Here is a 24,367-nt window from a genome sequence, read left to right on the forward strand (position 1 = left end):
AAGCAAAGGAAAACACGTGAATGAGCAGAACAAGATGTTGCACAAGCCAAACAACGTCCTAGGCAGCCCGCAGCCCCTCCCCTCCCCCTTCCTTCACCGTAAACTCGCTGCAACTTTAAGGACTGGCTCTAGGGTGAGGTTCTGGAAACTGCTAGAGCTCCTAAGAGAAATCACCTGTGCACCTACAGATAAAAAGCCTGGAGGGGGTGACTAGGCATGAAGTCGAGACAGAAGAAATCAAACTCGTGTTGGGTCCCCCCCTGGCGCGCAACGGGGCGGAGGCAGCTGTGTTCCGCCTTAGAATTCCGTGGGGTTCCCGATTCGGTGTGGGACCCACCCAGCGTGGCTCATCAGCTTCATCTGGACTCATCTGGGCTCATGCCCAGTCGACAGAGCTCTCTGCGTGGGCCACAGTGACCCCGATCCCCAGGAGGAAGCTGGTTGGGGGCCCTGCTCTGCTCCACCGGCTCTTGCTTGCTCTCTTTTCCCCCGTTGCCCAAGCAGCCCGGGCTGCTGGTCCCCACCTCTTCAGCTAGACTCGTGCGGTGGCGCCGGGGTTGGAGGCCGCCGCCCCCGCCTGACAGGTGCTGCCCGGAGGGCGCCGGGCGCGGTTCCCGGCGCAGCTGGACGCGCACACCCCAGGTGCGTGCGAGCTGGTGGAGCTCGGAGCCAGCAAGGCGCAGGAGCCGGGACGCGGCGGCCTGGTGGGAAGGGGGGGGGGGAGCGGGCGTGGGGGAGGAACTGGAGCCCCGGAGTTCCGAGCTATAGAAACTTTACGGGAGCAGCGTCCGGGACTCGGTCTCCGCGCCTGCCCAGCCTGGCAGGTGCCGGAGGAAGAGGCGGCGCCCGAGTCCTGCAGCCGGAGAGCCTCGGCGGTGACGGCTTCGTTCCTCCGAGCTGGCCTGAAGCCGCTGGGCACTCCCGGCTTCTGCTGCTGCTGCTGTGCCCGCCGCCGCCGCCGCCACCACCACCGCCGCCGGGATCCGGGAGGAGGCGCAGCCGGAGGAGGCGGTGGAGGAGGAGGAGGAGGGGACAGGCGGTGTCGGGGGTGGAGGATGGAGCCCCGGGCGGCCGCGGCGGGCGAGTCCGAGCCCGCCGCATCCTCCTCCTTCCAGGCCCGGCTCTGGAAGAACCTGCAGCTGGGGGTCGGCAAGAGCAAGGGCGGCGGCGGGCGCTCGGGGGGCCAGGAACGCCGCACTGCGGGCACCCCGTCGCCCTCCCCGCCGGCCCCGCGGGGCTCGCGGGACGCGCTGGGCGGCGCGGGCAGCAGGTGGAGCGGCTTGAAGAAGCGGAAACAGGTGCTGGACCGAGTCTTCTCTTCCTCTCAGCCCAACCTGTGCTGTTCCTCGCCCGAGCCCCTGGAGCCCGGCGGCGCGAGCAGAGGAGAGCCGGGGTCCACGCTGCGCCGCCGGATCCGAGAACATTTACTGCCGGTGGCGAAGGGGCCCGGGGCAGCCGGACTGACGCCTCCTGGCGGACGCTCTCCGGACTCGGCTCCCTCCTCCTCCTCCGCCTCGTCCTCCTTGTCCTCTTCTCCCCAGCCACCCTCCAGGGGGGATCGCGCCCGAGATGAGGGCGCACGGCGCCAAGGCCCCGGGGTGCACTTGTGCCATCAGAAGAGCTCCTCGCTGCCCGGCACCGCGTGCCTGGAGCAGCTGCTGGAGCCGCCGCCGCCGCCACCGGAGCCTCCTGCCGAGCCAGCTCTGGGCTCCGCCGAGCGACCGAGCCCGGAGAAGGGCGCCGAGGGAGGCAGTAGCCAGGTGAGTGCCCGGTGCGCGGGGCCACGCCCCCAGCTCCAGGCTAGCACCGCTCGGGGAGCTGGTTGGCGTGTGTGGGCCAAAGAGATGAACATTGGAAAACTCTCCCTTGTCAAGTAAAGGTGGAGAGTTGTGACTTGCGCCCAGACTTGGCTTTGGATAGCAACCACATCCATCTCCAGAAGCAGTTTGACTCGTTTCATGAGCAGCCAATGAGAAGTTCAGACCTAACATAGGTGTCAAGAGAAGAAAAAGTAATACTTAGTGAAAGAAATGACACGTGTCCATGCCAATGTGCAGGGGCCAGCATTCGAAGGAAACGGCTAGCAAGAGGGAATAGAAGCCTGGAGGGTGCAGTCATAGGTCCTGTGCTGGGGAAACCCTTGGCTTATCTTTAGTTTCTCCGGGTTCCTCCCTGGCAACTTCCTGCAGCAGGTGGATCTTTGGGCGAGGATCTTATCCGAGCCGATCAAACAGATAAGTTCTCTGACCCTTTGCAAGTGTTTAGACACAGGAAGCACTTGCTTTTACACATCTTTGTGGATGCTGCTCAGATTAAGTCAAGTTTTTCCGGTGCGTTCACTGAAAGTTGTACTTGTAGGATCCACAAGGTGTCCCACCACCGAGGGGCTGCTTCTAACCCCTCCGTTTTTAAATGCCCTCTTTTTCTGGTGAATTTTTAAAAATCAAATTATGCTAATGTTAGAAAACCTGTCACAAGTCCCATTATTCTAGAGACCTAAATAACTCTTTTCTCTTGGTTTCTTTAGCTTTCTTGTTACTTTTAATTTTATTTGTGTTAGGTGAATAGCATTCTATTTAATTTGATTAGAAATTGAACTACAGAAAATAGCAAGTAATGTGTTGAAAGGTTAAATATGGAAATAAAAGTTCTGTTAGTTGAAATGTTTTAGCCCTTTTTGTGGTTGGTGAAACAAACCAGAAACCCAGGGTATTTTGTGCAGTAAATATAACTGCTTGCAGTCACCAAACACTTGGTGTTCTAGAAAAAAAATTCACTCTGGAGGTGTAGGTATGATAATATTGACAAGAGAACTAAATAAATTTATTTTCCTGTCATCTAGAAAGCAAATCTGACACATCTGGTTTGGATTTCAAAAGCAAAGTGAAATTGGTTTTAAAGTAGTGGCTTAAATTCAGTACACTTGAACACTATTAAAGGGAGTGGTTTTGAGTGTGTGCGTAAGCCCAATGTGCATATGAATTTTACAGTTGGTATTGTTTTGACATTTTGCATAGCTTTTTCTATCAAGGATAATAGAGCAATAAATAATTGAATGATTTTGGACATTACGCTACTTTGAGTTAGTCATTTTTTTAATTCACTGAACTAGGGTATTTTCAAAGAAATCTGTATTCATCTTTGCTTTTTTTAACCCCAAAAAGTTTTCCCAAACTGGCAACAATCTTTATTTAAAAATTCTACTTAGATATGAATTTCATATACAAGAGATCTAAACTTATTTTGAAGAAGATACTACATTAACATTTTTGGTTATGCCTTATTAGATGTCAGGCATCCTATAACCTTGCCTGATTTAATCCAATGTGACAAATTCTTATGTCATTTTCTAGATTAGGAAACTAATAAGAATGAGTTTTCTAGGACCACATGGTTAATAAATGACCCAGAGAGGATTCTACATAGAATTCCAGTTTCCCTTGACAACTGAGGGGGATGGCACCACCCCATTTGTTAGGAAATGGAAAAAAACATATGAAGTGAAGTCAACCAGACCCAAAGCAATCTAGGCCCTATGGTTTCCCTTATTTGCAATAATTAGTATATGTCTATGATAATCTTATCAGATGAGCAAGGAAACTCAAAAGCTATGACATGAGCATATAAAATGATGCAAAGTGAAATGAACCCCAAGATATAGACAGAAGAGGTTTTTCTTTGTTGTTGTTGTTTTTAATGTACTATGAGATTTTTGTCTTTCTTTTATATATTCTAAACACTGTTGGAAATGAACTTTACAATTTGTGGGGGGGAAGGGATAGTAAGAGAAAAACAAAGGAGGAGTAACAATGCTCAAGAAGAAATGTACTCATTACCTCACTCATGTAACTGTAACCCTTCTGTACAGCATCTTTACAATAAAATTTAAAATTTTAATTGTTATTATAGAGGTGATGTACAGAGGGATTACAATTACAAGTAAAGAGTACATTTTCTTTTGTGCAGTGTCTTCTGGTCCCTTTTTCCTTTGACAACTACTTTTTTTTAAATTTTAACTTTACAGATCACTGATATCATGAGTTTGTAAAAATTTTATTGTAAAGGTGATACACAGAGGGGTTACAGTTACAAAAGTCAAGTATTGAGTACATTTCTTTTTGAACAATGTTACCTCTTCTTTGACAACTTTTAAAGCTTATAGTTTTGAGATGTTTTTGTTCTGATTGATACTAGACTTGAAAGTTTGCATGAATTCTGAAGATTTTTTTTCTCCTCAATCCCTACGTACATCCAGGCCTATGATTGATAAACTATTTTAATTTCAAATTTGTTCTGAAATGCTTTTGTTGCATAGCCTATCACATTTGAAAGTGTCACTTTTAGTCATAATGTATAATTCTAAAGGGTTTTATTCTAAAACCCCAGCATTTCAATGTAGACGTAAGTGGAATTTTTAAAAAGTTGAAGTATAGGTGAAGTATAAATAGGTAAAAGATGGGACATAGGGAGAAAGAACAGTCTTGGAGGTGGTGGTAAAGGGGCTTTAATGATACCAGGCACAGACTCAGGAAGTGAAGAGTTTTCTCCAGTATGAGTTACAAGTATAAGTTTCACTAACATTCTCACCAATGAAGGTCCTCTAAATACATCTTTGCCCAATAAAAAGGAGCTCAGCCCACTTTTGAGGTGGGAAGAGGAAGAAATGGAACTGGAAAGCTGCAAGTGAAAGGACTCATGGAGCAGTCCAGGAATAGGCAGTTCCTGCCCTTCCAAACTTACTGCATATCTCCAGGAACCTTTCACTGCCCTTTCTAGCTTCGTATCTCCACATCTCCTGATCACAGGCTCACCAGCACAAGAAGAGTGGGTGCAATAAACGAAATGATAGAAAACAAAACAAAAAAACCCACATTGCAACTTCAGGTTTCCTTTGTACAAAAAACTTTAATTCATTAAAGACAAAGAAATTCATGGCAAAATTAGTGAATTCTTGAATCTATCCCTTGTTTTCTGCTTGCTTTTGACATCAGCTGTGTTCTTCAACACTCTCCCTACCTCCAACCACCTCCTCCCTCCAGCCCAGCATGAGGTCACAACAACATATGTGCCCACATTTTGTTTCTGGGTGAGATATTAGACAAAAACAAAAAGCCAGTTTGCAAGGGGAAGGGATTTGGGAGTCACTGGTGCACAGTGATTGAAAGTGAACAAATGGTGCTCCCTCCCATGTCCCCAACAGGCACTCCTGTTGCCTACAACCTACCTCCCCATGTCCCTTGCAGTCACTGCTTCTGACAGCTACCCATGCTCTGACAGCCACCCATAACCCCTGGCAGTTTCCATATTCCTGACAGTTACCTGTGTCACCGACAGTCACCTGTACCACTGTCCATCCTTATGCCCCTAGTCACACATGCCCCTGACAGCCACCCATACCACAGAGAGCCACCCATGCCCCTGACAGTCACCTATACCCCTGACAGTCAGCCATGCCCCTTATAGTCATTCATGCCCCAAAAATAGCTCTCTTGCTATTATGTTTGCTTTGGCCAAATGTATCTACCAACACACTACCAGACTTCTTAATGCCTTACTACTGGGGACATGAACATTATTTAAAATGTTCTGTTTTGAGAATAAAGAATTATAATACAAGAGAATTAAAAAATGAGCCCTTTCTTCCCATTGCGTGTATTTCACATGTTGGGCCATATTGTTGTAGCAGATGCATTTCATTTTCTCCAACACAGTTGGGAAAGATGCTTTCTCAATTTGTGTGCATATCAGAAATATGCCAATTTTATGCATTCTGTCTTGATGAGTTACTAAAATTATATTTTGCTAGAATCAGAGAGTTGGTATTTTGAGAAAAAGAGTAGGAATGAATATGTTGCATATTTTAGTATCTTAACTAAAGCACATAGTGTTTACAAATGTTAAACTTTTTGTGTTTCTAAGTAAATTTTATCAAAATTGCTTTCATAAAGGAGAAAATATTTGTGAGGAGGGGGGCAAATTATTCAGTATATGGAAAGAATGTTTTGAAACAGAGCAGGAGAAATATCCATGAACTGAGAGGAAATTACTATGACATCTGTTAGACAAAAGTGGAAAATATAATTTTAAAAATAAGTCTACATATGAAGTAATCTTGCTTTATTAATTACCTGGTTTTTGAAAAAGAGTTATGTTGTTAAAATATGAAATTTCCAAAATGAAATTTGGGTTAATTTTTGCTATCTATTTTTCAGGCATGTTAAGTATTGTTTTAAAGAACATGGCTAATTGAAGGAAGACATAGTTTAAAAAATGTAATGTCTACTGTACAGGATAGAAAACACTAACAAATTTAAGTTCCAAAAGCAATTTTTATTAGCTCAGTTTTATAAAAACTAGTAAGACAGGATTTTGGCCTAACTTCTGACATGTTCTCTTTCAAATTCAATAAAAGTGAGGGTAGATAAGAACTTATCACATTTTGGAGCAGGGTGTAAACTGGAGTGTGAGGTGTAATAGCATTCTAGAAAACTACTAAAATCATCAGTTTATTCCATCGGAAATGAAAAGAAGGAGAGGATTTCTTTGGATTAGGATGTTGATAGAGATAGGAGTCTTGTATAAATGAAAGTAGTAAGATGCAAATATTTTGAGAGGTTGGCTTAAAATGTATGTTCAATAGTCATTAGAAATTGTTGTTGTGCTTCTAATTGAGCAATACTGCCAAAGTCTTGTGACTACCATTATCAAAAATAAGTGGATATTTGAAAAAAAACAGAATTTTGCCATTAAAAATTGGCTTAAAATGTAACTTATTTTACTTGCAATGGTCCAACATAAACCAGGGATAAAACACAACTTCATCCAGTTGTGGCAACATATCTTGTGTGAATTTTAGCAGGTGTGTATGATTTATCATGGAGGAAAGAATAACTATTTTGAGGAATAAAACAAAAGTACTAAATTCATAAAAAATAGGAAAAACATTTTTTTCTACCACTTTTCATTTCATTTGTGTTTGGAAATAATGGGTGATTTCATAAAACAAGGGCCATTTGTCTTTGCTATTCCAAGAATGCATGTAGTGTGGTGGGTTTTTCCCTCATAATCATTATAAAAACATTTATCAACCTTAATAAAGAGTAGTATCTTTTGATAATTCATAAGGATTTATAAAATCCAAAGATTTGAGTTGTGTTTATGCATTTTTCCCACTTCAATCTATATCTTTTATAATATGAGTTACCTGAGATAAGCCAAGATTGTATTTTTGAGAACAGAAATTCTTTGCTTTGACTTTTCTTTGTTTTACTACTGGAAAACTTGGCAGAATTTTTTATTTCCTGTCCTTGGTTAAACGAGCACCCTAATGAAGCAACAACTACTTGACAACTGAAAGTAATTATTTTTACTCTATTAAGTGATCATATTCTAGAACCTGCAGCAGGCATATTCTTTTCTTGTGTCATTTTTTCACTTGGCAAATAATCCTAAATGTCTTTGTGGATTTTTGATCCTTTCATGTCACTGAAAATATTGTCTATTTTTTGGCACCAGTAACTTTATGTGAACTTTAATTTCCTTACCGCCATCCACCTTTTCTCCTAACTCACATTGCTTTTTATAAATCAGGTGTGGGAAGTGATTATTCTCTCTCCACAATTCAAGATTTTATCTAAAATATATTTTTTGCTTCTAATATATACTTATTTCTTATCATTTGGAATTTTGTTTGGTGGTACTAGGATATAAACTCAGGGCCACATGCTTAATAGGCAGGGGCTCTATTTCTTGAACTATGCCCCAGCCCTTTGTGCTTTTTGTTTTTGTATGTGCCAGTTCTAGAAATTAAGCTCAGGGCCTGGACATTGTATCTGAGCTTTTTCACTCAAAGCTAATGTTCTACTTGAATCACAGCTCCACTTCTGGGTTTTTGGTGGTAACTGAGGAAAAGTTTCATGACTTTCCTGCCTGGGTTGGGTTTGAACTGTGATCCTCTGATCTCATCCTCCATAGTAAGATTACAGACAGGAGCCACCAGTGCCCAGGTTGCTTTGGTTATTTTTGAGATAGGGTCTCACATTTATGCCTGAGCTGTCTTGAACTGTGTGATCCTTCAATTTATGCTTTTTCATATTTGGGGTGCCACCTGTGACCCCAGCCCAGCTCATTTGCTGGTTAAGATGGAGCCTCTCAAAACTTTACTTTTTGTCCTGATCTCTACCTCCCAAGTAGCTAGGATTACAGGTATGAGCTACTGTGCCCTCTCTGGAAACTTTACAATGAAATCTCAGACCGCATGTTCCCTAAAGTTTTCAGATACTTGTATTTGACCTTAAAGAGAATAAAACATGCAAAAGTATATTTTCAATATGATGAAATTAAATATTCTTGCATACTGTCTTCTTAAAAGAGCGCTTTTCCTGTAAAATCCCTTTTGAGGTTTTGACAAGGGCCCTGGTCAATATGGAAGATGATGATAGATGATAAATGTATGGACCTTTAAAGAGTCCATTTCAATAGTAGTAATCTGAGCACATTTTGCTTAAGCCAGAGCTACCTTCACTGGCCTTGCCAATTCTGCTAGAGTAGAATTTGGCAAGCTTTAGTACTATTGAGTCAGTGTTGTAAAACAGTGCAGGGAAGACTACTCAATAAATGGTTGCTGAATGAAGGGATGAATGGACAGGCTAGAGCTGTTTAGAGATAAATGTCTCTGGGAAAGCTTCAAAATTGCTGTATAGTGTTCTTGCCTTCTTGACTGGATGACTGTGCAGCCTGGCATATTCTCTGTCTTCCCCAAATTGGTGGTTTATTTTGCCCAGGCTCGATGTTAACTCTGGTTCTTGTTTTGAAGTGAGGACATGACACTTATAATTTGAAAAATGTATGTCATGTTCCCTTGTTCCTCCCAGCCACAAAACAGATTAAAATCCCTTTTTTGATTGAGAGTCTGTCCACTCTGCTGTCTCTTAAATGTCAAGTAGTGAAGCAGAGTTCAGACAGTTGGCCAGTTGGTATTCACACACAGTGACCTGTCTACTGCTGAGCGTAGTTAACCCTAAGGCCTTCCTTCAAAAAGTTTGTGTCATTGGTCAACTGCACTTGCTTCTGAAGGCTATTTCTTGTCCTAGGTGACTCAACCATGGCTGGTGTTTCAGGAGCATCATGCATTGTCTTACTGTCCAAGTATGTCATGGCCCTCCTCCTAGTTCTGCTTTAATCTGGTTCCTTAACTTTTCTCTCCCTCCCTCGCTTGATCTTCCCCTCACTCTGGCTTTGGAAGACTATTTTTGTAAGTAACCATCACTCTCTCAAAAATGTGCCATCCCATATGGCAGCTACCAGTCATATTTGGCTATTGAACTCTGGAACAGTTAGCCTGGGGTATATTTACCATGGAGCATTGTAAGCATAATGAATTCTGAATACATAATGTAAAGAAAAGAATGGAAAACTATCATTACTAACCGTTTATATTGATTGCATGTTGCAAAATATTTGGCTATACTGGGTTAATTAAATGTATCAAAGTTAATTTCACCCATTCCTTTTAATTTTAGAAAACGTACACATTACCTGACATGTAACTGTACATTACCTTTATAACAATATTTTTTAAAAAATAACTAGAACATTTTAAACTATATATTCAGTTCACATTTGTATTTATACTGGACAACAGTGATTTCAAGCAAGTCTTTACTTTTTAAATTAATTTTTTCCTCCAGTTTTTGTGTGTGTACCTATACTGGGACCTGAACTCTAGGCCTTGTGCTCTCATTCTCCTTTTTTAGTTCACAACTAGTACTCTTCTACTTGAGCCAAATACCCACTTCCCAGCTTTTTCTCCTGGTTAATTGGAGGTAAATATCTTCTAGATTTGTCTGCACAGTCTGGCTTTAACCATGACCCTCAGATCTCAGTCTCCTGATTAGTTAGGATTATAGGTATAAGCATAGCATCCAGCATAGTGCAGGAATTTTTATAAAACAAACTCCAGTGCCCCTAGATAACTAAAGTAAGGACAATGAGCAAAAATGGCTTGGTGAGGCCATGATGGATAAGAGATCATGCTTTCTTGAAGAAGTGATATGTCTCAGCTTCAGACCATTACTGCTACTCAGGAAGAAACAGTAGCGCCACCCCTTCTGTATTCTTTCTAGGAGCCTCAAGTTTTTATGTTAAATTTCCAGATTCTTGAATTTGGGTAAAGTAGAATTAATTTCCCCTCTAATCAGTGTGTGTGCATGTATGTATTTAAATCATCACATTAATTAAGATCTTTGGCTGAATTTTCATATTAGTCTGAATTTTTGTCTCAGAAACTTGTACTTGATATCTCTCTCCTTTTCTTGACATCAAATACTTGGAAGAGTGGATATCAATATATTCTACTTACTAGTGACCTGTTTTCTAGGAGCTTTCTGGAGTTTGCCAGCTAGGAGAAATGAGTAGTGGGAAGAAAGTTGGACTGCAGTTCTATAGATGAAGCAAAGTGACAGTAAGAGGACAAAGATGATCTTGAAATGAGACTTTTTGTTAATGGAAAACATCATTCAGGGATCAATGGGACAGAGTCTGTGGAAAGGTGATGGGTGAAGAAAAAGAAGGGGATATAATTGATGGGTATATAAGCTCCTCACTGACATGGACTGGTGTCAGTCTCGGGACCAATGAGAAGTGATTTAAGTCTCAGTGAATATATATACATATATATACATATATATGTATATACATATATATATGTATATGGCTCACATTTATGTTTCTATTAAATAACACTGAGGTGGAAGCATCTCTCTTTCATTATGAATGAAGCATACCTTGTGGCATGTAGGGAAGTCTGTAGATTTGGTGACAGCAATTTAAGAATGACTGGCCTGATGGCTTCTTTCTTGTTTTAATGTGTGATTAGGACTTGGGTACTAGGGAATAGCATTGTCTGTACAGGGGAGAATAGGAGAATAGGTGTCTTGTGTATGCAAACTAGGGAGTCAGTAGTGAGAAGAGGGATAGTAGTAAGGATAGTGAAAATGCCAGATATGGGGTGGAGTGTGGAGTTCAGGGAGCCTGAAGGTTGCTGGTCAGGGAGTGGCTGGGTGTGTGTGTGTCAAGATGAGCCTTAGAGGGGTGAGGCAGCAGTGGAGACATGCCCTGTGGAAGATGCAGTGGTCTCGGTGAGAGCTGGGATTGGACAGTGACTTAAATAATGCAATGATGGAAGTTTGACAAGACAGATTGTCTGAAGTTTTGGGGGAAGAGCAGAAAAAGTTGATCATCACATGTTTTCTTTTTATGTCTTTTATTCTTATTTTTTTCTTGGTCTCTATAGAAAGGCTTTCGCTAGAAATATTTTTTGAGGGGGATGGATTAGTGGTAACTTTTGAGTTTTTATTTATGCAGAATGGGAGTTATACTTATGCAGAATTCCTGAGAGTTGTACCAGGCTGTAAGATCTATTTTGTCATATATTTACTGTAATGGTTTCTATTCTTTTTGCTCTTTTGCTTGTTTTAGTTTCTTTGAAATGGGGTCTCCCTATGTAACCTGGATTGTCCTGAAAATTGCTAGGTAGCCCAGGCTGGCCTTGACCTTGTTACCTTCTGCCTTAGCTTTCCAAGTAAGATTACAAGGATGCATCTCCGTGCCTGGTTCTTTGGTTACTATTGTTGATAATTATTTTTGAAACTTAAGAATAAAACAGTTCTTTTCTTTGAAGCATTAGATGCTAAAAATGGTAGGGTATATAAGGAATTGCTATTGGTAAAGAAAGAATTAAATGCTCATTAAAAAATTCAGATACAGCAAGTACCTCTGACATCCAATCACCTGGATCCTCAAGATGCCCAATATTGGAGTAGCTATATATTTGTACAAATAGTAATAATCAAATATAATGAAATACAGGGTGCTATTGGAAACTTACATTGTTACTCAAGGCAGTTTTCCTGTAGTGTTAAAATATGCTTCCCCCTCAGATGCAAGGTTGATCTATGCAAGGCAAATGGCCAGTTTTTGAAAATCACCAATAGATGTTCTCTCATAATAAAAATAATAGTCTGTCTAGACACTTAAGCCATATTTGACTCTTGTTCTTTTATTGAAATGTAATATAGCTTTAGATAAAAGGATTCAGCATTTTTATACTTGCTTTTGAATAGTATTTTCATCACACCAAATTAGAAGTCTGACTGTTTTCCAAAATATCTCTTTGGATTAGAATAGATTCCGCAGACAAGCTCTGTGTCACCACAAAGCGCTTGCCAAGCCTCAAGCGTCCTTCAAGAATGAAACCCCTTGAATCAGCAGGGGCCGCGCTGTCTCTGGCTGAGACATGGGCTGCATCTTGCCTTTATCTTTTCTCTGTTCTTTCTACTTAACATTATTTGTTTTCACTTCCATTATTGCAATCTTTCCTTATGGTCAGGTTTTAGTTAATAATTATACAGATTTCAGAGTACGCTGTTATATTTTAACCTATGTGCATGATATGAAATGATCCAACCAAGATAATTAGCATAGGCAATTATCATATCCATCGCCTCAAACATAGAACATTTCTTGAAATCCTCTCTTCTAACAATTCTGAAGACATTTTTTGTTAACTCTGACCAGTCGCTCCATTTACTACAGAGCATTAGAATTTACTCAACCTAACTACTTGTAATTTTGTATCTCTCTACCCACCTTTCTTTCTATCCTTCCCAGTCTCTGGTAACAACTCTTCTACTTTCAACTTCTGTGAAATCAATATCATGGGATATTTAACCTTCTGTGCTACGGTTGTTTTACTTAATATTATGTTCTACAGGCTCATCTATGTTGCTGCAAATAATAGGCTTTCTTTTTAATATACATGAATGTGTGTGTGAGTTGTGTGTGTGTGTGTGTGTGTGTGTGTGTGTGTGTGTGTGTGCATACACTCAAGCTGGTACAGAGGCTGGAACTGAAATCCTTGTGTTCTCTTTTGGCTTTTTTGCTCTCGTCTGGTGCTCTACCACTTGAGTTGCACCTTCAGCATTTTTATTGGTTAGTTGGAGAACGTCTCTTGGATTTTTCCTTCATGCTGTCTTTGAACCTCACTACTCAAATCTCACACTCTTGAATAGCTAAGATTATAAGCATGAGACACCAGTGTCTGGCACTTGTATTTTCTTCATATGTTCATCAGTTGCAAGGAAGAAGAGCTAAGAGGGAGTAATGGAGTCTTATCTGTGATTGTGACTTTGCCTAATTATGTTCATCTTTGGCATAGAGGTCAGGTCAAATTCACAGTTTAAAGTGAACAAAATAGGTGATCATTGAGATCATTCTTTGTTCTCCTTTGCCTACTGGGAAGCATTAACTTTCCCTACACTCAGGTTGGTGCTTTTCTGCTTAGTCCCTCTGTGGAAATAAACTAAGACTAATGAAACAGGCCAAGATGGGAGGGGACTGACTGTTGGAACATTCCTAGCCCCTGTGCCCTCTGTTTCAGGGATTTTTAAGGAAGATGGAGCTTTGTATGGCATCCTCATACCTATTTCTCCCTATCTGACATTCTCACTTTCTCTGGCTTAACCTTTTTTCTTTTTAACCATTTGACAGAAATCAGCAAGAACTATGTGGACTGTGCCATGACAAATCTTGGTGTGTTCCAGATGAGCAAACATAGTGTATTGTATTCTGTCACAGCACTGTGCACCTGGGATGTTACTTAGGTCTTCCTCTTCCTGTCTGTCCTGCTGGCTTGCTTTCTAGCTATTTCTCTTTTTTTGCTTTGATAATTGACAGGGAAAATAAAGGGTAAGTCAATTTAAATCATAATAGATTTGATTTCATGGTGAAGTCATATAGTTGGTTCTTAAGAGGTTTGTGGTATTTTGTATGGTTTTGGAATAAATACACATGCAAGTTCACACACACACACACATTATACAAAGCAAGCTTTCACTAGGTCTGGCTTATGCAAATGTATACTCTTTCACATATATTTCCATTGGGGTAATATTTTCCATTGGAGTTCAAGACAACCAAAAGAACGCCTATATTTTTCTCCTTCTAAATTTAATTGAACTCTTCAATTAAAAAGTACTAAATTTTATTGATGATATGTATGTACTTAGGTTTTTATAACATGTATGTACTTAGGTTTTTATAATATGTATGTACTTAGGGTGTATGTGTGTGTTTAACCTGCTTAATCATAAAGAAAAAGAGACAAAAGGCAGCCTTTGTTGTTTATTATGGAGTGCAGCTATAAAGAAAATGAATAATCTTACTTTGACCTTAAACTGATCTGTAGGGAATGTCTGTTCCTCAGTAGCATTATCATTCTCCTCTAAGAAGATACCATATTTACAACAGTGTGGAAGAGAATTCATTGAATTATTCGTTAGTCCTTTCAAACCCAGATGTCACAGTAGATAAATTCTCTGAACACATATTTTCAAGTCTTGCCTAGGTTTACTCTCACAAATTAGCCATACACATAAAAAATGGGAGGCATTTTAGTGAGATTCTCTATTAATATAGTTCATCTTTCCTAATAAAAGGAAAATAATACCTTTATAATCATAAAGACATTCTCACATTTCTATTTTGAAATTCCACAATGAGGGTTGGTGAATAACAGAAGTAGGATCAAATGATCTGAGAGAAGTTTTCCTGCTTAAAGAACGTTATATTTTCTGTTGATGTTGCTGTGTACTTCACAGCTCTATTTGAAAACTGTCTCTTACATCATTTTACTCATTAATTTGTCCTTTTAATAATATCTGGACTATAAGTCCAACTCTTCTGTTTACAGATATATCAGAGTCTAAACTATTTTTCTTTTAACAAGTGTGAGTCTACTGTAGATTTCTTTCTATAGCTTTGCATAAGGGTGCACAAACTTCTGTGTGTGGTATCTGTCATGTGGGCCTGCGTCTTCTCTATCCTGCCTTTGAACCAACTTGTGTTAAATTATAGTACACATTCTGTGCTCTAATGCTCTATGAGGTAAAGTATAGAAAACTGAGTTTCTCCCAGACTTCCCACATCCAGGGTCTGCTTACTTCCAGCCAACATGTGGAGACTCTTTTGTGTTGCCATTTGGAAAATGATATATTATAATTAATATTCATACTAAACATACAAAGCAATACTCTTAAGTAGTTTATGTATGATTACCTGTATTGATTGTCCTCTGCATTTTCCAGATGAGGAAACAGAGTACAGGAAATTAGCTGCCTTGGCCAAGGTAAACAATATAATTTGAATCCAGGTCTCTGTCACCTTTAGTCTGTGTCCTAAAGCAGTACCAAATAGGGAAGTCTGTTGTAGCTTATTCTTGAGTTACCCAGTTCAGGAAAATATAATCCCATATTTTGAATTAAGTTTCAAAGCCTCATTGTTTCCCCCACCTACTTAGTGATATTATAGTCACTTTGTTCCTGTCATTTTTTTTTCCATTTTCTGAAAAAGTAAGTTTAATTAAAAACATATGCAGAGCTGGATACTGGTGACTCAGACCTGTAATCCTAGCTACTCAGGAGGCTGAGATCTGAAGATCATAATTCAAAGCCAGCCAGAGTAGGAAGTCCATGAGACTTTTAACTTCACCCAAAAAACAGAAATGGAGCTATGGCTCAAAGTGGTAGAGTTCTAGCCTTGAGCAAAAGAGCTCAGGCCCCGAGGTTAAGCCCAGTGACTAAAAAACACAAGCAAACAAAAAACAAAACAAAACAAAAAACACAGAAAGTGGTGCTGTGGCTCAAGTGGTAGAGTGCTCTTCTTGAGCTGAAGAGCTGAGGGACAGGGCCCAGGCCCAGAGTTCAAGCCCCATGACCAAAAAACCAAACCAAAAAAAAAAAAAAACCTAAGCATATTTAGTACAAAGGTTAGAATGTTTCAAAGTCAGACACAATATTGGTTCTTTGACTGCTAGAAAATGATGTGGCTATTGGCTTTTAAATGTCAACTGTACTTTAAGAGTTCTCACTTAGTTCCCCAGTAGATCATCCTCCTTCATTTTTTTTTTTTTGGTCAGTCATGGGGCTTGAACTCTGGGCTTGGATGCTGTCCCTGGGCTCTTCAGCTCAAGGTGCGTGCTCTACCGCTTGAGCCACAGCACCACTTCTGGTTTTCTAGTGGTTTATTGGAGATAACAGTCTCACAGCTTTTCCTGCCTGGGCTGGTTTTGAACTGAGATCATCAGATCTCAACCTCCTGAGTAGCTAGGATTACAGGCGTGAGCCACTGAGTCTTGCCAATAAGTCTAAGTCTTAGCATTGTTTCTGAGTCACAGCTAGAAAAGAGTACCATTAATAAAGAAAAGTACCCCGTGAATGAAAGTGGTTGGTTTGTTTACTTGCCAGCTCAGTTCAGAGGGCTCAGAAGTGAATTTTTTTTTATTGTGAGAATACCATACAGAGGAGTTACAATTACATGGGCAAGATAATGAGTACATCTCTTATCAAGCATTGTTGCCTTCTCTTTGTTTCCCCTTCCCATCCCTTCCCATACTCTCCCCTCCCCCAACCCGATCCTCCCCCTAGCCCCTACCAAAGTTGTAAAGTTCGTTTTCGACATAACGACTTGTACATTTCATTGTTGCAATGGGTCCACCTGTATCCCTATTTAAACGATTTCTTTTTTCCCTTCCCCTCCACAAATTATACCAACATCAAATGCAGTGAAAGCATGGGTTATACCGTGTGGGAGGGACATAAAAAGCAACAAAGAAATCATAAATGTGTTAGAAACAATCGCATGAAAGAAAAAAAACATTTGAATACATATCTTAGGGTTCATTTCTCTAACATTAACTTATCTGACCTTTTCTACTTGACTCAGACATATACTAGTTATTGCAAATAAGGGAAACCATGGGACCTATGTTTCTTTGGGCCTGGCTTACTTCACTTAATATAATTTTTTCCAAGTCTTTCCATTTCCTAACAAATGGGGCAATGTCATTCTTTCTGATTGAGGCATAGAATTCCATTGTGTATATATACCACATTTTCTTGATCCATTCATCTACTGAGGGGCATCTGGGTTGATTCATATCTTAGCTATGGTAAATAATGCTGCAATAAACACAGTCGTGCTGGTAGCTTTAGTGTGGTCTTGTTTGTGATCATTTGGGTAAATGCTCAAAAGTGGGATTGCTGGGTCATAGGGGAACTCTATGTGGAGTCTTTTGAGGAACCTCCATACTGCTTTCCAAAGTGGTTGAACAATTTTACACTCCTACCAACAATGCAGTAAGGTTCCCTTCTGTCCACATCCCCTCCAGCATCTGTTGTTATTAGAGTTCTTGATTCTAGCCATTCTAACTGGGGTGAGGTGGTATCTCAATGTTGTTTTGATTTGCATTTCTTTTATGGCTAGAGAGGTTGAGCATTTCTTCATGTGTCTATTGGCCATCCTTCTTTCCTCTTCAAAGAAGTTTTTCTTTAAGTCTTTAACCCACTTCTTTATTGGGCAGTTGTTTCTTTGAAGATTTGTTTTTGGGGGATTTAATTTTTAAAGTTCCAGATATATTTTAGATATGAGAACCCTCAAAAATCAATGGCTTTTCTGTATGCCAATAATGAGAAGAGCACGGATAAAATCAGTAAAGCAACTCCATTCGGAATAGCCACACAAAAAATAAAATACCTAGGAATTAACTTAACCAAAGAAGTGAAGGACCTCTGTGATGAAAACTTTAAAAACCTGAAAAAGGAAATCAAAACAGAACTTAGAAAGTGGCAAAAACTCCCATGCTCCTGGATTGGAAAGCTCAACATCATGAAAATGGCAATACTTCCCAAGGCTACCTACAATTCAATGCAATACCTATCAATATTCCAACCTCATTCTTCAAGGAAATAGAAAAGACCCCGAATAGCAAAAATGATCCTCAACAGAAAGAACAGTGCTGGAGGAATATCAATACCAAATTTCAAACTGTACTACAAAGCCATAGTAATCAAAACAGCTTGGTACTGGCACAAGAACAGACCTTAGGACCAATGGAATAGAATTGAAAACCCAGAAATGAACCTATAGACCTATAGCCATCTAATCATCGATAAGGGAGCTAAAAACATAGAATGGAAGAAAGACAGCCTCTTCAGTAAATGGTTGCTGGCAAAATTAGTTAATTACCTGTAGAAAATTAAAGCTAGATCCTTATATATCACCCTGTACCAGAATCAACTCCAAATGGATCAAAGACCTTGGAGTCAGAGCAGACACTCTGAAAACATTACAGGATGGAATAGGAGAAACCATAGGTCTTCTTGGCACAGGCCGAAATTTTCTTAATAGAGACCCAGAAACACAACAAATCAAAGAAAGTTTAGACAAATGGGATTGCATGAAATTGCAGAGCTTCTGCATGGCAAAAGACATAGCTTGCAAAATCAGTAGAAAGCCCACGGATTAGGAGAAGATCTTTACTAGCCTTACAACAGACTAGAAGTGAATAGTTTTTAAAGATTATTTTTATGAGTTTTATTTAGATATTATGACTTCAAATCATGCTGCCAAACTCACTTGAAAACTGAAGCTGTACATCCTGTGATTAATGTATGAATTATCATCTCTGGAGAGGAAACCAAATTGTTTTCTGAGGATCTTGTTGCTCTTTGAAGATGGCTGTTTGAGATATATTCCTTTACCAAAGAGAAGGCAGGCTATGAGATAATGCGTTCTTAATTTGGCAGAACTTCTAATGTTCCTTCATCAAAAATATATAATATCATCATTCAACTTGTATTCTTTTGCCAATAGTAGAGCCAGAATTACATCACAGCTCCTTCATAGGCATTCTATTTTATTTAATCTTTGTGACAATTCCCAGCAATGGAGGGTCAAGAGGAGTGAGAACATTTCTGAAGGTGACACAGCTGGTAAATGCAGAGCTGAAATTCTGTATCTAAATGGCTGGCTCTAATACTCCTGAGTCTAACGACTTCATTCCATGGGCTTCCTAACCATCAAAAGCTGGTAATTTTACTAATGAATATTGGCATGTATCTGTAAATGTCTTGGAAATGGGGCGAGTTTCTGTTACAAGGCTCTGTATCATGAGCCAATCCCAGATACATAATTATAGTTGGAAATCGTCTTCCAATCTACTATTAATGATTTTTCCAATCCACCTTCCTGCCTTTCCCTTTCATTTCCTCAAATATTGTTGAAATATCTACTCTGCTGATTAAGGCATCTTGCCGATACTTTGCTAAAATTGCAGCTCTCGAAGCTTATGATCCAATAGAAGAAGCTTCTATTACATTTTGAAAATAACACATAAGTTATTTCCATTTTAAAATTGCAATAGGTGGTTCAGAGGAGTGCAGAGACTAGAGGAATGAATTGTAAGAGGTCCCAACTTAAGAAGAGGGGTGAAGAAACTTTTCCTAAAGGGGTGACAAATTGATGACATGCAGAGTATAAATAGGAGTTGTCAAATATGGGAGAGGAAAAGAGACATGCCACATAGTTCTGGACAGAGGAAATCATAGCAAAGGCACTTAGAGAAAGATTATGGGAGTAGCTGGAACTTGGAGAGCAAGAGGGAAAGGAGTATGTTAGGGGTTAATCTGGAATTGTTGTTAGATCCTATAGGCCTCTTGGGTCATGGGGACATTTTGAATTTTTACAAGTACTTGAACCATCTTAAGAGCCCAGATGGTTGTCAAAAGAGAAAAGCATTAAACCATCTTCAGGAGAGCTTACGACTTGTGTGGAAATAGGTTTTTTTATTACTGCTATGTGTGGAACCACATTGTCCTCACAGAGTTGTTTTGTAATGAGAAAAGGAAGACGGCTGGAGCTACACCTTTTCTCAATTAGGGTATATCTATAAGAAATATACCTTGTAGATGAAAAGATACTTCCATTTGGAATGCCACACCATTTTATTTTCCTTTTGCTATTTTATACTTAGAACTACTGGAAGATAAATGAAGGCAGGGAAATACAAACAAATGTCCCATTATCAGTGCCCAGGGGAGTGATTCTCATAGACAGTGCATTTCAGAACCTGAGTGAAGGTGGAAATTGGATAAAGCTCAGTGATCCAGATATTACAGATGTGAACATATTCTTCATTGCTTCTAGTTTTGTTTTTATGAGGTTAGAGCAGAGGAAAAACTGGAGAAACCCTTTTGAAAAATGATTCCTAAAATGTTTACATTTCAAAATCTGTGGTTAATTAACGTAATTGTGGCATGATTAGGAAGACTGCTATGTAATGCATATATAGCATGGTGAGAAAAGTGAAGGTTTATATTTTTTGTCTATGTTTTGACAATGCAGATTTTCATATAGGGCGCAACTAAGAAGAAAAGCGTAACTTTTATGACAATGCACCATAATGGTTATTATGTTATATGAGGAAATATTTTTTTTAAAATGTTATGGAGATTGTAGTCTATTAAATAATTATACCTTAGTCTATTAAGTAATTAGACCTTAAATGACAACTTTATGAAAGCACAGGGTATGGATTCTAGCAACTGTGAAATTGTACCCACTGTGTTCAAATCAGGCCTGCCAGACTGTACCTTATCTTTCCCAGCCAGTTCCTACAATAACCTGTACCTCTGCAAAATGGGTTTCTGAAGCACTGGAGCTTTCCTGTTACCTGGTATAGAAAATAGCATTTAGCAGACATTCTCAGAAGTCATGCCCAGATCATAGGGTATAAACAACTTACATATTCTCTATTTTCTATTATTAAAAACTGTGTCCTGCCAGGTGCCAGCGGCTCACACCTGTAATCCTGGCTACTCAGGAGGCTGGGATCTGAGAATTACAGTTCAAAGCCAGCCCAGACAGGAACATCCTTGAGACTCTTATCTCCAGTTAACCTACAGAAAACCAGAAGTGGCAATGTGGCTCAAGTGGTAGAGTCTTAGCCATGAGCTGAAGAGCTCAGGGACAGTGCCCAGGCCCAGAGTTCAAGACCCACAACCATAAAAACAAAAAAATGTGTCCTATGCAGTCTTTTGTTTGTTTGGTTTGGTTTTTATGTAACATTATATTGTCAGAATTAACTTTTAACCAAATAAATACTATATTCCTCAAACAAAGGATTTAAGGATAAGTCTGGGTTTTAGGAAGCTAATGAATGTGGTATATAACTGTATACAAGCAAAAATTACATGTCAGTTCTCCAGACAGGAAGATCATGACTTCCAATTCATAGAGTCCAGAATCCTCAATCAGTACCCTTCTGATAAAAAGAAGACTTAGTAGTAATATTTATAAAAAAGGATTTAGCAAAAATTTTGCTAAAATTAAAACTTAAGACACTAAATTTTCAACTATGACCTTGTATATCTCATTTAGGCTTTTGTAGGCTATGTGGGCTAATTTGTTTTTTATTATTAGTTATACAAGGCGGTTTTAATTCAACATGGCAGTTTATGAATACAATGTATCATGACCACACATTTCAGTGTTTCAAGGCAAAAACTCTACATTGGTCTCCAAAGAAGGGTGTAGAAATGTCCCAAAATGAAAAGGAACCCATGGCCCAGAGTATTTATTGGAAAGGCCTGAGTACTCTAATTTGATTACAATTCAAATTTCTTGTCAATATCCAGTTCTGTTCTGGTAGTTTCTTTTTCCTTCATATATATTTTTACATAAAGACATTTGTGTAAGGCTGAACCACTGAGAATCAGGGCTCTTTCTCCAGAAGACATGATATCTAGTGATAGTTTTAACTAATGATCTTCCTCAGTGGTTATAGCCAGAGTGCTTATAGCCAGTATCTAAAATCCCTTCTAGATTCTGGGGTCCAAAGGCTTTTCCCAATAACGTTCTTCCTCTTGGTTTGGATAGATGGTGTCTGCATGTGCGTGCTCACACACACACACACACACACACAGTATATCTTTTGTGTATAAAAGAAACATCATTTCATAGTAAATAGTACTTCATAACAAACAAGGCTGAATTACTTCCTTTATGTAAACTATTAGTCCATTGGTCTGGTTTGAACTAGCAATAAACATGAATGAGCCTTTGCCTTACCAGCTGCTTCTTTCAACAATTTAATGGCTATCTTAGAAATAGGAAATATAGATTCCAAGGTTTGTTTATAGAGACCTTTGTTAAAATTAGAATGCAGGTCTCAAAACTGAGTGGTGAAGGACCTATGAAGCACGAATCTGTGCTATGTGGTTTGGACCTTGCAAATAGAAAATCAATTACATTCTTTAAGATAAATTAATTATGGGCCTAAACCCCAAGCTCCTTGCCCATAAGACTGATTCTCTGCTTGAAGCAGAAGCTTAAGGGAAGGGAACTATACGATGAGGTGCACTGTTAACCCCAGCTGGAGAATGATTTCTTGGTGTCCCGGAAACTAGAAGGCTGCTTAGCTGCTGGGGTTGGCTATGCAGGCTCTCCAGCTAGGACAGGCTCAGGAACTTAAGAAAAACTGGATAGTTCTACCATGGTAGTAGGAACATTTGAGAAGTGGGAAGGGATGGAGATATTTTATGAGATATGTAGAGTAGAGCCAGACATCAGGGATTATCTGGTTATTTTGCAAGTCAGGGGAGCTCAGTGTTTCCTGGATTAACCTTCAAATGACAGAATACTCCTGGAGGCTCAATGTCATGAGGTCTCTTTGTCTCCATTCCTTCCCAACTACCACTTTCTTTCCTTCCTTATAGGCAAAAAGCATTTGCCTATTAACCACTTGTCTCTCTGATAGTGACCTCAACTGTGTGTGTGTGTGTACAATAGGGGAAGAGGGGGAGGAGAAAGGGGAGAGGGAAAGGGGGAGGGAAAGGAAAGACAGAGGCAGAGATAAGCTGCTGTTCTGGGGAAACACACCACAAATAGATAGTTTTCTAATAAGCTTCTATATCCTCACCAGTTCAGGAAGTCAGGGCTGCCTGTACTTCACAGATAACATTTTCATAATACTTAATTTTCCTACATGCAGAATTTTGCTCTGTCGTATTGTATCTTCTAGTAGAGGTTTAAAAAATGTTATTTATAGTTTCTTCTACTTCATATATGCCCTAACATGGTAAATACATGATAAATGTGAAGCAAATTGAAGAATTAATACATAGTTTTCAATTGATGAAAGAAAAGGTTTACTTTTTAAAAATTATATTTTATCTTTAAGTAGTTATACAAAGGAGTTACCATTCAACAGATCTGCTTATAATTACAGTGAATTTTGACATAAATAACCTGCATAGTTTTTATATTTATTGAACAGATTTACTAATTTAATCTTACTGAGATTCTGTCTCAAGGACTCAATTGGCCATAATTTTTCGTGTTTATAAATGTTTGAGTTAATGTGCTTCTTATATTCCTGAGAATTCCTCCGATTGTGTCAACTATTTACAGAGACTAAGCTGGGCACTGGTGGCTCATGCCTGTAATCCTAACTACTTAGAAAGCTGAGATCTGAGGGATCTTAGGTCAAAGCCAGCTTGGGTCAGAAAGTTTGTGAGACTCTTATCTCCAATAAAGTACTCAGAAAAAGCTGGAAGTGATGCTGTGGCCAGCAAAAAATAAATAAAACCACCCCTACCCCCAAAAACCAAGACCCCAAACAAATTATTTACAAGGACATTATTTTTCAACATTAATTTACAGAGATAATCAATTTCTCAAATATAGGTGTTCTAAATTGATTCCTGACCTTCTAGGCACACAGCCATCCATGCAATACTCCCCTTGGATTTTTGCCAAGAAATTATTCAAGATATTTTAACTAATTGTTAGTGTTTTATGTTATTTATATGTTTATTCTTATGTCTCATTTCTTATTACCTGTTAAAAATATATGTAATGCTAAAAAAATCCCAGTACCTTGTTGTTGTTGTTGTTATTGTTGTGGGGCTTGAACTCTGGGCCTGGGTGCTGTCCCTCAGCTCTTCAGCTCAAGGCTAGCGCTCTACCACTTGAGCCACAGTGCCACTTTGGGTGATGCTTAGAACTCAGCCTCCTGAGTAGCTAGGATTACAGGTGTGAGCCTCTAGTGCCAGTCTTCCCCGTACTTTTCAAAATAGCTTGATCTGTAGGAGGCCCAGGTCTTGGAGTTGCAATTAGGAGGCGCCTACTTTCCTTAACCATTTCATATTCAAATTAACTATGCATTCCTACAAGATTGGATTTTAGGGTTCATTTTCAAGAGCTAGTTTCCCTTCATTAAGATAATCCTGTGAAACTAAAGGAGCAGGCAGAGACTTTGTGAGGATTGACTCTTAGTGGAAACTTTCATATTCTGCCCACATCACCTTTACTCAGGACACACTCATTCCTTGGTTTCTGTTGCATGGACAGGAAAGCATGGTCCTTCCAAGATCAATTCATGGTTGATGAGCGTTTATAAAGGCCCACCTCTCTTGCCTTGATGTGGGATTATGACAGTCCTAGCTCTATAATTCCTGGCAGGATTGACAGA

General features: G+C 39.6%; 1 protein-coding gene across 9 annotated transcripts in view; it reads left to right on the forward strand.

The window, feature by feature from the left end:
* The first annotated feature begins 1,049 nt into the window (after positions 1 to 1,049).
* Mctp1 (multiple C2 and transmembrane domain containing 1) overlaps positions 1,050 to 24,367 on the forward strand; it is a 530,774-nt gene continuing 507,456 nt past the window's right edge. For all 9 annotated transcript variants that reach the window (XM_070031065.1, XM_070031059.1, XM_070031063.1 and 6 more), the window contains exon 1: positions 1,050 to 1,760. In XM_070031065.1, the coding sequence (XP_069887166.1) occupies positions 1,056 to 1,760 (705 nt within the window). In that variant the 5' untranslated portion in view covers positions 1,050 to 1,055. The remainder of the gene's footprint in view (positions 1,761 to 24,367) is intronic.

Source organism: Dipodomys merriami, unplaced genomic scaffold (genome assembly GCF_024711535.1).
Source record: "Dipodomys merriami isolate MVZ:Mamm:240054 unplaced genomic scaffold, mDipMer1.0.p SCAF_20, whole genome shotgun sequence".
NCBI lineage: Eukaryota > Metazoa > Chordata > Mammalia > Rodentia > Heteromyidae > Dipodomys > Dipodomys merriami.